Source organism: Anomaloglossus baeobatrachus, chromosome 6 (genome assembly GCF_048569485.1).
Source record: "Anomaloglossus baeobatrachus isolate aAnoBae1 chromosome 6, aAnoBae1.hap1, whole genome shotgun sequence".
In the NCBI taxonomy this organism is placed as follows: domain Eukaryota; kingdom Metazoa; phylum Chordata; class Amphibia; order Anura; family Aromobatidae; genus Anomaloglossus; species Anomaloglossus baeobatrachus.
The window spans coordinates 441,881,441-441,898,126 of NC_134358.1; the positions used below are offsets into that span (position 1 = coordinate 441,881,441).

General features: G+C 49.0%; 1 protein-coding gene across 1 annotated transcript in view; it reads right to left on the reverse strand.

The window, feature by feature from the left end:
- Positions 1-14,495, reverse strand: part of GPD1L (glycerol-3-phosphate dehydrogenase 1 like) — a 55,022-nt gene extending 40,527 nt beyond the window's left edge. The window contains exons 1-2 of the mRNA XM_075316646.1: positions 14,359-14,495; positions 7,371-7,548 (exon numbers count right to left, since the gene is read on the reverse strand). Coding sequence (XP_075172761.1) covers positions 7,371-7,548; positions 14,359-14,402 — 222 coding nt within the window. The 5' untranslated portion in view covers positions 14,403-14,495. The remainder of the gene's footprint in view (positions 1-7,370; positions 7,549-14,358) is intronic.
- Between the last annotated feature and the right edge of the window lie 2,191 nt (positions 14,496-16,686).

Here is a 16,686-nt window from a genome sequence, read left to right on the forward strand (position 1 = left end):
AGATTATATTTCAACGTGTTTCGGAGAGGCTCTCTCTTTCTTTACTAAAATTTCTGCAACAGATATGTTTTGGAAACTTTTACAGAAAATCTGCCAATACAATGGAGACATCCAGATGGACTTTCTGTATACCTTCACACTATCTGCTAAGCACTGTGCTGGGCATTACAGCATTGTCCCATCACCCCCAGCACAAAACACCGCCTGAAGGCTCTGCAGTACTTGTGTTAGTACAGAGTTTATACCAGTATTTCTAGGCCTCTGCTTATTTTGACTTACAAATAATGATGTTTAGACATCAGCAATATACAGCTAACCTTTGCCCTTTTAGACATACCATATTTTTTGGATTATAACATGCACTTTTCCTCCCAGAAATTTGGGAGGAAAATGAGGGAAGAGTCTTAAAATCGGAATGTAAATTTACCCGGAGGTGGTGAAGAGGGGTCAAAGGAGGCAGGGGTAATACTATGCGGTGCGCTGCCACGCTGGTCTGTGTGGTGCTGTTCTGTGCATAGGGCGGTGTGGCTCTGCTCTGTGCAGATGGTTATTCTGAAGAGGTCAGTGGTCAGGACTCCAAATAATGGCGCGTAGAGTCAACGCATGCGCAGATGCAGCTCTCATCTGCGCACGTGCAGACTCCAGCCGCCCTTATTTGAAGCCCTCGCCGCCGACATCTTCAGAATGGCCGGTGACTCACCGCCTCCTGCACAGAGCAGAGCCGCATCGCCAGAGCCACGTCGCCAGCCCCGCGCAGAGCAGAGCCCGCAGTGAGAGCCTCGGCCCCTCTCTGTACCACTGGCAGCATTGCATTACTCCAGTACTGCCTCTGCCTCCTGTGACCCCTGCTCCGCTGCTGCCCCCTCTACCTGATAAAACTGACCCCATATTTTTTTTTCTACCTTTTTTTTTCTCCAAATTTGGGGTGCTTCTTATAATCCGGTGCGTCATATAAAATGAAAGAAGGGAATTTTGTTTACTTACCGTAAATTCCTTTTCTTCTAGCTCCAATTGGGAGACCCAGACAATTGGGTGTATAGCTACTGCCTCCGGAGGCCGCACAAAGTACTACACTTAAAAGTGTAAGGCCCCTCCCCTTCTGGCTATACACCCCCCCGTGGGAGCACGGGTCCCTCAGTTTTAGTGCAAAAGCAAGAAGGAGGAAAGCCAATAACTGTTTCAAAAACAAATTCAATCCGATAAACAATATCGGAGAACGTAACTTATCAACATGAACAACATGTGCACCCGAAAAACAAATACCCTAAGAAAAAACAGGGCGGGTGCTGGGTCTCCCAATTGGAGCTAGAAGAAAAGGAATTTACGGTAAGTAAACAAAATTCCCTTCTTCTTTTTCGCTCCTAATTGGGAGACCCAGACAATTGGGACGTCCAAAAGCAGTCCCTGGGTGGGTAAAAGAATACCTCGTGATCGGGCTGTCAGGCAGCCCTTTCTTACAGGTGGGCCACCGCCGCCTGCAGGACTTGTCTACCTAGGCTGGCATCCGCCGAAGCGTAGGTATGCACCTGATAATGCTTGGTAAAAGTGTGCAGACTCGACCAGGTAGCCGCCTGGCACACCTGCTGAGCCGTAGCCTGATGCCGTAATGCCCAGGACGCACCCACGGCTCTGGTAGAATGGGCCTTCAGTCCAGAAGGAGTCGGAAGCCCAGCAGAACGGTAGGCGTGAAGAATTGGTTCCTTGATCCACCGCGCAAGGGTGGATTTGGAAGCTTGCGACCCTTTATGCTGACCAGCGACCAGGATAAAGAGTGCATCCGAACGGCGCAGAGGCGCCGTGCGGGAAATGTAGATCCTGAGTGCTCTCACCAGGTCCAACAGATGCAAACCCTTTTCAAATTGGTGAACTGGATGCGGACACAAAGATGGTAAAGTGATATCCTGATTGAGATGAAAGGAAGATACCACCTTGGGAAGAAACTCTGGAATTGGACGCAGTACTACCTTGTCTTGGTGAAACACCAGGAAGGGAGATTTGCAAGATAACGCCGCCAGCTCTGACACTCTCCGAAGAGACGTGACCGCCACCAGAAAAGCCACTTTCTGTGAAAGCCGAGAAAAGGAAATCTCCTTCATAGGCTCGAAAGGTGGCTTCTGGAGAGCAATTAGAACCTTGTTCAGATCCCAGGGTTCCAATGGCCGCTTGTAAGGGGGAACGATATGACAAACCCCTTGCAGGAACGTGCGTACCTTAGGAAGTCGCGCCAGGCGCTTCTGAAAGAATACGGATAGCGCAGAGACTTGTCCTTTAAGGGAGCTAAGCGACAAACCTTTTTCCAACCCAGACTGCAGGAAGGAAAGAAAAATAGGCAATGCAAATGGCCAGGGAGAAACTCCCTGAGCAGAGCACCAAGATAAGAATATCTTCCACGTTCTGTGGTAGATCTTGGCGGAGGATGGTTTCCTAGCCTGTCTCATGGTGGCAACAACATCATGAGATAAACCTGAGGTCCCTAGGATCCAGGACTCAATGGCCACACAGTCAGGTTCAGGGCCGCAGAATTCAGATGGAAAAACGGCCCTTGAGACAGCAAGTCTGGACGGCCTGGTAGCGCCCACGGTTGTCCTACCGTGAGATGCCACAGATCCGGGTACCACGACCTCCTTGGCCAGTCTGGAGCGACGAGAATGGCGCAACGGCAATCGGACCTGATTTTGCGGAGCACTCTGGGCAACAATGCCAGAGGTGGGAACACATAAGGTAGTCGGAACTGCGACCAATCCTGAACTAAGGCGTCTGCCGCCAGAGCTCGGTGATCGTGAGACCGTGCCATGAAAACCGGGACCTTGTTGTTGTGCCGTGACGCCATCAGGTCGACGTCCGGCATCCCCCAGCGGCGACAGATCTCCTGAAACACGTCCGGGTGAAGGGACCATTCCCCTGCGTCCATGCCCTGGCGACTGAGAAAGTCTGCTTCCCAGTTTTCTACGCCTGGGATGTGAACTGCGGATATGGTGGATTCTGTGGTTTCCACCCACGTCAGAATCCGCCGGACTTCTTGAAAGGCTTGTCGACTGCGTGTTCCCCCTTGGTGGTTGATGTACGCCACCGCTGTGGAATTGTCCGACTGAATCCGGATCTGCTTGCCCTCCAGCCACTGTTGGAAGGCTCGCAGAGCAAGATAGACTGCTCTGATTTCCAGAACATTGATCTGAAGGGTGGACTCTCTCTGAGTCCACGTACCCTGAGCCCTGTGGTGAAGAAACACTGCTCCCCACCCTGATAGGCTCGCATCTGTCGTGACCACCGCCCAGGATGGGGGTAGGAACGACTTTCCTTTTGACAATGAGGTGGGAAGAAGTCACCATCGGAGAGAGTCCTTGGCTGCCTGAGAGAGGGAGACATCCCTGTCGAGGGACGTCGACTTCCCGTCCCATTGGCGGAGAATGTCCCATTGTAGAGGGCGCAGATGAAACTGCGCGAAAGGGACTGCTTCCATTGCTGCCACCATCTTCCCTAGGAAATGCATGAGGCGTCTCAAGGAGTGGGACTGGTTCTGCAGGAGAGATTGCACCCCTGTCTGCAGAGAGCACTGCTTGTCCAGTGGAAGCTTCACTATCGCTGAGAGAGTATGAAACTCCATGCCAAGATATGTTAGTGATTGGGTCGGGGTTAGATTTGACTTTGAAAAGTTGATAATCCACCCGAAACTCTGGAGAGTCTTCAGTGCCACGTTCAGACTGTGTTGGCATGCCTCTTGAGAGGGTGCCTTTATAAGTAGATCGTCCAAATACGGGATCACGGAGTGACCCTGCGAGTGCAGGACAGCTACTACTGCTGCCATGACCTTGGTGAAGACCCGAGGGGCTGTTGCCAGCCCGAAAGGTAACGCTACGAACTGCAGGTGTTCGCTTTCTATAACGAAGCGTAGAAAACGCTGATGCTCTGGCGCAATCGGCACGTGAAGATAAGCATCTTTGATGTCTATTGATGCTAAGAAATCTCCTTGAGACATTGCGGCTATGACGGAGCGTAGAGATTCCATCCGGAACCTCCTGGTTTTTACGTGTTTGTTGAGCAACTTTAGATCCAGGACGGGCCGAAAGGACCCGTCCTTCTTTGGCACCACAAACAGATTGGAGTAAAAACCGTGACCTTGTTCCTGAAGAGGAACGGAAGTCACCACTCCTTCCGCCTTTAGAGCGGCCACCGCCTGCAGCAGAGCATCGGCTCGGTCGGGCGGTGGGGAAGTTCTGAAGAAACGAGTTGGAGGACGAGAGCTGAACTCTATCCTGTACCCGTGAGACAGAATGTCCCTCACCCCACGGTCTTTGACCTGTGACAGCCAAATGTCGCCAAAGCGGGAGAGCCTGCCACCGACCGAGGATGCGGAGAGAGGAGGCTGAAAGTCATGAGGAAGCCGTCTTGGTAACGGTTCTTCCTGCTGTCTTTTTTGGGCGTGACTGAGTCCGCCAAGAATCTGAGCCTCTCTGATCCTTTTGAGTCCTTTTGGACAAGGAGAATTGGGACCTGCCTGAGCCTCGAAAGGACCGAAAACCAGACTGACCCCTCCTTTGTTGGGGCTTGTTTTGTCTGTGTTGAGGTAAGGATGAGTCCTTACCCTTGGAGTGTTTAATGATTTCATCCAAACGCTCCCCAAACAATCGGTCACGAGAAAAAGGCAAACTGGTTAAGCACTTCTTGGAAGCAGAATCTGCATTCCATTCTCTCAACCACAGGGCTCTGCGCAAAACCACGGAGTTGGCTGACGCCACCGCCGTACGGCTCGTAGAGTCCAGGACAGCATTAATCGCGTAAGACGCGAATGCAGACATTTGAGAGGTCAATGGTGCCACCTGCGGGGCAGATGTACGTGTGACCGAGTCGACTTGTATAAGCCCAGCTGAAATAGCTTGGAGTGCCCATACGGCTGCGAAAGCTGGCGCCAACGACGCTCCAATAGCTTCATAGATGGATTTCAGCCAGAGCTCCATCTGCCTGTCAGTGGCATCTTTAAGTGCCGCTCCATCTTCTACTGCAACTAAAGATCTAGCTGCAAGCCTGGAGATTGGAGGGTCCACCTTGGGACACTGGGTCCAACCCTTGACCACGTCAGGGGGAAAAGGATAGCGTGTATCTTTAAGCCGTTTAGAAAACCGCTTCTCAGGATAAGCGTGGTGTTTCTGGATTGCATCTCTAAAGTCAGAGTGGTCCAGAAAAGTGCTTAATTTACGCTTGGGATATCTGAAATGGAATTTCTCCTGCTGTGAAGCTGCCTCCTCCGCAGGAGGAGCTGGCGGAGAAATATCTAACATCCTATTGATGGACGCTATAAGATCATTCACTATGGCGTCACCATCCGGTGTATCCAGATTGAGAGCGGTCCCAGGATCAGAATCTTGATCAGTTACATCCGCCTCATCACCCATAGATTCGTCCCGCTGGGATCCTGACCAGTGAGACGAAGTTGAGGGCCCCTCATAACGAGCCCGCTTAGGTTGTCTGGGACTGTCGTCCGAGTCAGAATTGTCACCCTGGGGTGCATGTGACACCCCCGGAGCTTGGAAGTGTTCCAGCTGAGGGGGACCAGGGAGCAATGATGCCACAGTGTCCATGGTCTGAGTTACTGGTCTAGACTGCAATGTTTCAAGAATCTTTGACATGGTCATAGACAATCTGTCAGCAAAAGCTGCAAACTCCGTTCCTGTCACCTGGACAGCATTCACAGGTGGTACACCCTGGGTCACGTCCAGCAGAGGCCCCGGCTGTGCAAGTTGCACAGGGGCCGAGCACTGCACACAATGGGGGGGGTCAGTGGAACCTGCCGGTAGAGCAGCCCCACATGCGGTACAGGCAGCATATAATGTCTGTGCCTTGGCACCCTTGCGTTTTGCGGACGACATGCTGTTGCCTCCTTGTAATCTAGGAGGGTATATAGCCGAGAATCACCAGCGACCGTACAGTACAAAGTATTTGCAAACACAAAATACTCAGTATACAAACGGCACAAGTGGGGGTGAGCCCTTGAGGCTGCTTACCGCCCGCTGAACAGCGGGTATGAGGCCGTAGAATCCCGTGTCTGGGTCTCCCCGTCTCCCCTCTGCAGCTCAGCGTGCAGGCAGGAATGGCTGCCGGCGTTCTGTGAAGAGGGGCGGACCGTGGGCGTGCCACAGACAAAGTGCGGGAAACTGCGTCCTACTGTGCCTGGTGTGAGGGCTGGAGTATGTAAAAAAGACTCCAGCCCTCAGCGCTGATGCTCTGTACAGCGTCCCGCCCTCCTCCTGACTGGCAGGTGCGGAGGCGGGAACGAACGAACTAGGCCGCAAAAGCCGGGGACTGTAGTAATAAGCGCGGCCGTGATATATGCACGGTCAGCGCGGAAGTCCCCGGCGCACCACAAGTCCCAGCCGCGTCGCAGTCCCAGCGGCCGGCGCGACCGTTCTCCCTGAGTCTACCCACTCAGCTAAGCTGAAGTGAGGAAATGGCACAAGCGCAGCAGCGCTGTTGTCCCCGGCGCACTAACACACCCAGCAATGCTGCGGTGAGCGCGCGTATGCACGGGGACACAGAGTACCTTGACGGAGCAGGGCCATGTCCCTGACGATACTCAGCTCCATATCCAGCGGCTTCTCCAGGGGCTGCGGATGGAGCACGGTCTCAGTGCCTGGAGACCGGTAAAATCCCACTTCGCCCAGAGCCCTAATGGGGATGGGGAAGGAATCAGCATGTGGGCTCCAGCCTCCGTACCCGCAATGGGTACCTCAACCTTAACAAGCACCACCGACAGAAAGTGGGGTGAGAAGGGAGCATGCTGGGGGCCCTGTATGGGCCCTCTTTTCTTCCATCCGACATAGTCAGCAGCTGCTGCTGACTAAACAGTGGAGCTATGCGTGCGTGTCTGACCTCCTTCGCACAAAGCAAAAACTGAGGGACCCGTGCTCCCACGGGGGGGTGTATAGCCAGAAGGGGAGGGGCCTTACACTTTTAAGTGTAGTACTTTGTGCGGCCTCCGGAGGCAGTAGCTAAACACCCAATTGTCTGGGTCTCCCAATTAGGAGCGAAAAAGAAAATAAGGTAAATGCATTATATCCTGCAGCATAAAATAAGGTTAGGTCCATGTTTACAGCTGTAAAATGTCATTGTGAACAGAAAGTGAACGTGCCAGTCAAGACCACACCTGCAACACTAACCTCATACATCTGGTATGCAGAACAATATCTGAAGACATTCCTAGCACTGGGCGTATACTGGGCTCACACTACAGGCACAGTATACCTGCTATACCTACCTGCTAAATCATAACCCCAAATGCCCCTTACACATCCTGGAGATGTAGATTTCGATACGATTTAATAATAATGAACACAGGGAGCAACAGGATAAATAAAATTAAAAAGAAAAATTCTCACCACGTTCTCCGGTAGCTTATGACCAGGCAGATACTTCACATTCTCATGATCCGTATTGATGATCTCTGTGAGCTTCCTTCCATTAATAATCTCTTCAAACACCCACATATTGACGGTGGGGGCAAATTTCTGCATTTGTTTCACATTGTTTCCTATTATTTTTGCAACAGCAGACCCCCTGAATAGATACAAGAAAAAAAAATAATAAGTCAATAACTAAAAATTAACTCGGAAAAAATCCAAATTCCTAACTGGGAATCAAGAAAAGGAATGGGAAGAAGAGTGAAAACACCAGAAGGCCGCCGAGACGCCCGTCCTCTGATTGTCCTAAGCCTGAATGAAGGACATCTTGTTATTTCTGAGAAACCTTTGTGCTGTGTCTTCTTACCCTGGACACAAAACACTTACTAGGATGAATAACAGGTGTCTTCTAGATTTTTGAGTGAGGAAACTACTAAGTTTGGCTCAGTATTGTAACCAAGGTCGAAGTGAGCCTAAGGTTATGTTCACTCATTTATTCAGGCGGATCTGAAGCAGATCTGCTCCGAAAACCTCCTCAAACGCGCATAGAAAATGGTCAAAAGAAGAACATTTATTTCCATGTTCAAATGTTCAGGGTTTCGAGAGTATTTAAACAGCATCAGGTTTCCCAAAACTTAAAGTGGGCGTGGACCCTGAAGTCACTCCATACTTACAATGCAGGTCAATGGGAAGGTGCAAAAGACACCAGGATATTTTTGGACAGTTTTGCCAGTGTTTTTGCTTGAAAAGGCGCCAGCGGTTTTTTAAATTGTTACCTGGAGTTAAAGAAAAAGCAAAAAACCTGGTAGGTAAAAAATGTAAAAGCGCTCAGGAATCAAATAAAAAAAAACTAAAAAAACAAACAAACTAAGTGCTAGCGGTTTCTTATTTAGAGTAAAAAAAAAAAAAGCTTACGGTCAAAAATAAAAAAAATGCAAGTGGCAAAGCGCTCAGAAGAAAAAAAAAAAAAAAAAAAAAAAAACACACCACACAACTAAAAGAAAACAGCATTTCCAAAATCCCCTATTGGGTTCATGATAATGGCATGATTACTTGGGGACACAACTGAAGTATTCAGACACCTTTACGAGTGGTGGAAAAATCTGTGGCCAGTAAGGTATTTTTCCTGCAGTGAAAATGTGTGTTATGCTATGTAAACACTGAGCCTCTTTGCTGAAATAGAGGGGCAGAAACTAAAACCCAAAAATTTTGATTGTAGAATTTCTGCTCTGAAAACTTAGTAGAAAATAAGAAAGCCCAGTGTGAACACACTCTTGGGGTAGTGTCACACTTGCATATCACTTCTGATGTGAGAGCATAGGATGCGATATGCTAATGCCCCTCGGCTCAGACTCTGCTGCGAGCTGTGTCATGCGACTGTGATCCGTTCCTGGGATTACAGCTGCGGAGGAGAGGGAGGGGTTAATTCCCCCATATCCTCTATTGTCAGCATTGCACTGCACTTGGATGTCATCAGAGTGCAGTCCGATGTTTCTCTCGCACCCATAGACTTGTATGTGTGCGAGTGGCACAGCTCTCACAGCCAATTACAGCACGTTCCTCAGTCCGTTTAGGGCTGAGTAAAAACTCGAAGATGTGAGCAGCACCTTTCGTGGGCGGAGGGGCCGCGCTCGGTACGCTCGGGTCCGGGGCTGCTGCTGCTCGAGCGGTGGGCCGGACCCGGGGACTCAAGCAGCGCTCCTCGCCCCAGAATGAAAAGGGGTGTTGGGTGGTTTTTGGGGAGATAGTTCGTGACGCCACCCACGGGTCGTGATGATGGTGGGCACCACCGCTGCTGGTGACGGGTCTCCCGGGAGCGATGGCGGGGAGCAGCTAGGTGTTAACCCCTCCGTGGGTAGGGGTCGGTGATCCCGGGGCCCGGTGGTGGACGGGGAGGCAGGGAGGCCACAGTGCAGGGTTGTGGAGGCAGCGCGGCGCGGTGCCGGATGGCACTGTTGTACTCACTCAGGCACAGATTCACAGAGTCTCTGGTAAACCAAACGGCTGGATGGACGGGTCCCGCAGCCGGCTGCAGTGTCTTTGCTCTCCCCGGACAGGTTGATGGTGGCTGTTTTTCTATGCACCGCTGTGAATGTATTGACTCCGATGGTTTCCCACTGGTAGTCCGCTCTCCGGCGTGTATGTACCTAAGGAGCCCGTTTTGCCCGCAGGCGCTGGCCCTTGGATCTCTAGCCTATGGTGGTGGCTTTTTATCCTCACTGTGTGGACTGTTTCCTTCTGTCGGGTTTGGGTGTGAGTGAACCCCTGGGGTCCCGGTCACTATCGGATTTGACCTTTTCGGCGGCTCCTAACCTGGTCGGGGTCTGATGGCCCTGCCTTTGTGCTTGGTACAGATCTGCTCCCCGGCTCGGTACCGGCGGGTCACCGCCTGTCCCCGGTCCTACGGTTCCGCTGACCTGCACCAACTCCTACAGACGGCCACCACCGTCTGCCGACCTTGCTGTACGTGCCTGGGCTCCAACCCAGACACAAACAGTTTCTCTCCTGTCGCTCTCAACTTCCAACTCCACTCCTTCTCCAAAACTCTCAACTTTCCCGCCTCCAGGCCTGTGAACTCCTCAGTAGGCAGGGCCAACCGCCTGGCTCCGCCCCACCTGGTGTGGACATCAAGCTTGGAGGACGGCAACAAGGATTTTGTTTGACTATTGTTGCCTAACCAGGGGAGGGGGTGTGTGAGATATTGTGTTTGTGACTACCTGGCTAGTCCAGGGCATCACACACCATTGTCTTAAATGGGGCCGAGTGCAATGGTAGATTTTCTCGCATTGCACTCGTGTGAGTCATACGTCAGTGTGACTCTGCTCTTACATGGAGGCCAGTCAAATGAATGGTCACTCATGTAATAAGAGAGCACTCCAGTTTGCCAGGTACGGTGCTCATAGGGAAATGTTCGGCTACAGACAGCAGAGGCCACCTACATCATTTCCATTTACGCAGGGATCTTTTAGGAACCAGCTCCTTAAAGAGGAGTATGAGCGGATAGGCAATGGGTTGGTGCGTAGACCACATGACATTTAATAATGAAGATGTAAAGGCCTGTGTAACAACTGGAGCTAGAAAACCACAAAAATGAGTGACTGCTTATGAGTGTGAACTAGGCCGTGCGGTCAGAGGGAAAATTGCAACTTTTTGTTTTTTTCTCTTCAAGAGAACAGAACACTTTGAAAAAGAAAAAAAGAAAAAAAAAAAAAAAAGTACACAAACCAAAAGATGTGCCCAATCATTCATTCATACATACATCAGGCCTCTTTCACACATCAGTTTTTTGCCATTAGTCACATCCGTTTTGTGACTGATTTAACGGATCAGTCGCAGGTGAGGTAAAACTAGTGCGACAGATCCTGTAAAAAAACGGATCCGTTGTACCACTTTTTTTATGTGAAAGGTTATGACCAGACACTTCATTTACACCCAATCTGAGCATGGTCGGTTGACAAAAACAGATCCGTCGCCGGATACCGACATTTGATGGATTGCAACGGACCATGCGCCCATAGGCTTCTATAACAAATGATGGACGCCAATGGATCCGCCGCTGTCCATTTTTTTTGACGCAGAGAAAAAAAAAAAAAAAAACGTTCATGTGGATGTCAGCTCTGTCCGCCGGACAAACATTTATTGAAACGGATGAAACGTGAGGGCATCCGTCGCTAATACAAGTCAATGAGAAAAAAAAAACGGATCCAGTGCTGAATCCGTTATTAAAAGACAGATTGTGATTGATGGCAAAAAACTGATGTGTGAGAGAGGCCTTAGTTTGTTCTTCTCACTGAGAACATTCAATAAAGAGGCCTTAGAAACAGGGATTATGCACAGGCTGTGCTGTACGTCCATCGCCTGACTTGACCTTGAGAGCGTCATTGAATGAGGCTGGTAATGTCAGACAGACATGGCCGCACTGTACCTGGACCGTGGTTGTCAGGCATCTGGATGAGGCTTTATAAAAACCTGGGTTACACAATAGATGATAGCGCCCCCCACAGGTCTATGGGCAACTTTACTAATCAGGCATCACATGCAGAAAGCAGAAGTCACCCTTATCTGCGTGCAGCCCCCGCCTAGGACACCGCCTCTAGGAGGGACAGGCACATGGGGCACACGTAAGGCTACACAGCTAATGGCGCTAACTAATGACAGTGACCAGGGAAATGGGAACCTACTGTGTACATTGCAGACAAACATTGTTAGCTGTGGGGTCATTCATATACACTGAGGTCAGACATACACACTATGAGGTTATACGCATTATGGGGTCAATCATACACAGTGAGGTCATACACATTTGCTATGAGGTCATACATATACACTCACTGAGGTCAGACACTATGAGGTCCTAGATACACACACGCTATGGGGTCATACATACATACGCGCACACACTATGGGGGTCATACACACATACATACGCACTATGGGGGTCATACATACATACGCACGCACTATGGGGGTCATACATACATACGCACGCACTATGGGGGTCATACATACATACGCACGCACTATGGGGGTCATACATACATACGCACGCACTATGGGGGTCATACATACATACGCACGCACTATGGGGGTCATACATACATACGCACGCACTATGGGGGTCATACATACATACGCACGCACTATGGGGGTCATACATACATACGCACGCACTATGGGGGTCATACATACATACGCACGCACTATGGGGGTCATACATACATACGCACGCACTATGGGGGTCATACATACATACGCACACACTATGGGGGTCATACATACATACGCACACACTATGGGGGTCATACATACATACGCACACACTATGGGGGGTCATACATACATACGCACACACTATGGGGGGTCATACATACATACGCACACACTATGGGGGGTCATACATACATACGCACACACTATGGGGGGTCATACATACATACGCACACACTATGGGGGGTCATACATACATACGCACACACTATGGGGGGTCATACATACATACGCACACACTATGGGGGGTCATACATACATACGCACACACTATGGGGGGTCATACATACATACGCACACACTATGGGGGGTCATACATACATACGCACACACTATGGGGGGTCATACATACATACGCACACACTATGGGGGGTCATACATACATACGCACACACTATGGGGGGTCATACATACATACGCACACACTATGGGGGGTCATACATACATACGCACACACTATGGGGGGTCATACATACATACGCACACACTATGGGGGGTCATACATACATACGCACACACTATGGGGGGTCATACATACATACGCACACACTATGGGGGGTCATACATACATACGCACACACTATGGGGGGTCATACATACATACGCACACACTATGGGGGGTCATACATACATACGCACACACTATGGGGGGTCATACATACATACGCACACACTATGGGGGGTCATACATACATACGCACACACTATGGGGGGTCATACATACATACGCACACACTATGGGGGGTCATACATACATACGCACACACTATGGGGGGTCATACATACATACGCACACACTATGGGGGGTCATACATACATACGCACACACTATGGGGGGTCATACATACATACGCACACACTATGGGGGGTCATACATACATACGCACACACTATGGGGGGTCATACATACATACGCACACACTATGGGGGGTCATACATACATACGCACACACTATGGGGGGTCATACATACATACGCACACACTATGGGGGGTCATACATACATACGCACACACTATGGGGGGTCATACATACATACGCACACACTATGGGGGGTCATACATACATACGCACACACTATGGGGGGTCATACATACATACGCACACACTATGGGGGGTCATACATACATACGCACACACTATGGGGGGTCATACATACATACGCACACACTATGGGGGGTCATACATACATACGCACACACTATGGGGGGTCATACATACATACGCACACACTATGGGGGGTCATACATACATACGCACACACTATGGGGGGTCATACATACATACGCACACACTATGGGGGGTCATACATACATACGCACACACTATGGGGGGTCATACATACATACGCACACACTATGGGGGGTCATACATACATACGCACACACTATGGGGGGTCATACATACATACGCACACACTATGGGGGGTCATACATACATACGCACACACTATGGGGGGTCATACATACATACGCACACACTATGGGGGGTCATACATACATACGCACACACTATGGGGGGTCATACATACATACGCACACACTATGGGGGGTCATACATACATACGCACACACTATGGGGGGTCATACATACATACGCACACACTATGGGGGGTCATACATACATACGCACACACTATGGGGGGTCATACATACATACGCACACACTATGGGGGGTCATACATACATACGCACGCACTATGGGTCATACATACATACGCACACACTATGGGGGGTCATACATACATACGCACACACTATGGGGGGTCATACATACATACACACTATGGGGGTCATACATACATACGCACACACTATGGGCGTCATACATACATACGCACACACTATGGGGGTCATACATACATACGCACACACTATGGGGGTCATACATACATACGCACACACTATGGGGGGTCATACATACGCACACACTATGGGGGTCATACATACGCACGCACGTACGTACGTACTGTGACTTTATGCCCCCTGTAGCCTCCTGCACAAATGTCTGCAGGTGTATAGCCGTCACTTAGTCACATGACCCGGGAAAGTGCCCAGGACACGGTGGGGCAGTGAGGCGGCGCCACAGATAGAACAGTATAGCCGGTCCTCACGATGCACGGAGCGGACACAGTCCCGGCATTACTACACAGGACACACGTGGTGGTGGTGTCTCCTGTGTGACAGTCGTGCTGCACTCACCAATTCCCGGAGCCCACGATGCACACTCGGAGAGGACCGGCCATGGCTACTGCTGGTGGCTTCGTCCTCGTTATCCCTGGTCCCGTTCTTGTTTTGCAGAGTAACCAACCACCTGCAGGCCGACCTATGTCACTGCTCCGCGACAGCAGCCGCGCAGCATCATGGGAGCTGTAGTTTGTCGTCTCTCTCACAAAAACCTATTAGTTGTGAACTGGTGCAGTAACTAGAGGTGATATAACACCGCGGTCACTGTGTGGGCATAAAAGGAATATAATATATGTGGGCACAACCCATTTATAAGAATAAAGTATATACAGTATTATAAATAATATGAAACAAGCAGGGTACTAAACAAGAGCGCCAAAGAAGGAATGTGGCAAAATTGAGAAAGATGCTGTAAGACGCATCACTTTATTATCAATTGTACAGCAACAAGAAAAACACAGATATGTCTTAAATAAAACCATTAATAATAGAAGGCCCACTCATGATGATAACAGAGGGATAGTGAAATTGAATACAAAATGTGGTAGTTGTCCCTCCTGAAAACACCAGGGGTGTTGTAATGATAATAACTAAAGCAGATACAATTGTGCAGATAACTGACTGATTGCACAAATCCCCAGAAAGTGATGAAAGGATTGCATATAAGTAAATGTCCAACACAGATATGAGTAAATTGCTACATTATTGCACAAATCCCCTGAGAGTTCATAAATAAATAAACAAATGCCATGCATTAGGGTCAGCACACACGGCGAGTAATACGGAGCGAGTGCAATACGATAAAAAAAAAAAATCGCATTCCACTCGGACCAATATTACTCTATGGGCCCGCTCCCATGAGCGATTATTTTCTCAGCCCTAATGGGACAGAGAAAATAGTCGCAGCATGCTGCAGGTGGAATGCGAATTTGTTCCACTCGCACCCATACAAGTCTATGGGGCAAGAAAAACATCGCACTGCACTTGCATTACACCGATGTAATGCGAGAGCAGTGCGATTCTCACATCAGCTGGCAACGGAGGAGAGAGGAAGATAAATCCCTCCCTCCCCTCCTCAGTGCCAGCTGTGGTCCGATAGCATGATCACTAACAAGAAAAGGCTGTCTGGAACACCAATATGTGTGAACTAGGTGCTAGCTTAAAAAAAAAACCCATAACTATAATAAAGTGAAAAAGCTGCACAATAAAAACTATGTTATAAAGGTATTATAGGAAAAGCATAACCGCTATAGGAATATAAGAACAATGAAAAATACTTTTGACTAAATGGGAAAATGGAAACATGAAAAATGGAAATTGCACAACTGCTGAGAATATTTGAAATAAAAGAGATATTTAGCAAAAGTATTGATCAATGCAATTGTGCCCGGGAACCACGACAATGTAAGCTCTTATTATCCGGGAACCAAACCAAAAATGCCTCTCTATGTGCGATTAAAATCTGCAGGTCTGGGCAAATAGGCTCCTAGCTATATATGGTGGGGATTAGAGCATGGCAGCTTTTTCACTTTATTATAGTTATGTGTTTTTTAAGCTAGCACCTAGATCACACATGTTGGTGTTCCAGACAGTCTTTTCTTGTTAGTGTTCAGTTATTTCTGTGTGAGAACCCCGCCCGACTGCCATGCTCTATTCACCACCATATATAGCTAGGAGCCTATCTGCTCAGACCTGCAGATTTTAATTGCACATAGAGAGGCATTTATGATTAGGTGTCTGGATAATAAGAGATTACCTTGTTGTGGTACCCGGACACAATTGAATTGATCAATACTTTTGCTAAATATCTCTTTTATTTCAAATATTTTCAGCAGTTATGCAATTTCCTGTTTTCCATTTTTACAGTTAGTCAAGTGTTTTTCATTATTCTTATATTCCTACCACAGTCGCATGATACTCGGCTCCCGCTGTGCTGCGAGCATGAGCTAAGTGTCATGTGAGCGCTCGCAGTAATCCCTGTGTGGCCTCAGCCTTAGAATCATAAAATAATATCAATATACTAGAGCTATAAATGTATAAATCCAAACAAGGTTGTACGTGCAAAGCAGCAATATGTAAATGTGATAACAATACTCAACCAAAACACAAGGCCTGGTGTGGGTGGTCCCAGAGATCCCAACATGCATCACCGCTTGTACGTGCGGCTTTGTCAGGGGTACCCAGAGCGGCGGCACTCACAGGTGATCAGCATTTCTGCTGATCAGAGCGCATTGCTCAAGCTCAGAACTGTAGAAGCGATCATATAGTGCAGATTTAAAGTCCCCTAAGGGGATTAGTAATAAAATGAATTAAAAACATGTCAAAAGAAAATTAAAAAAAATT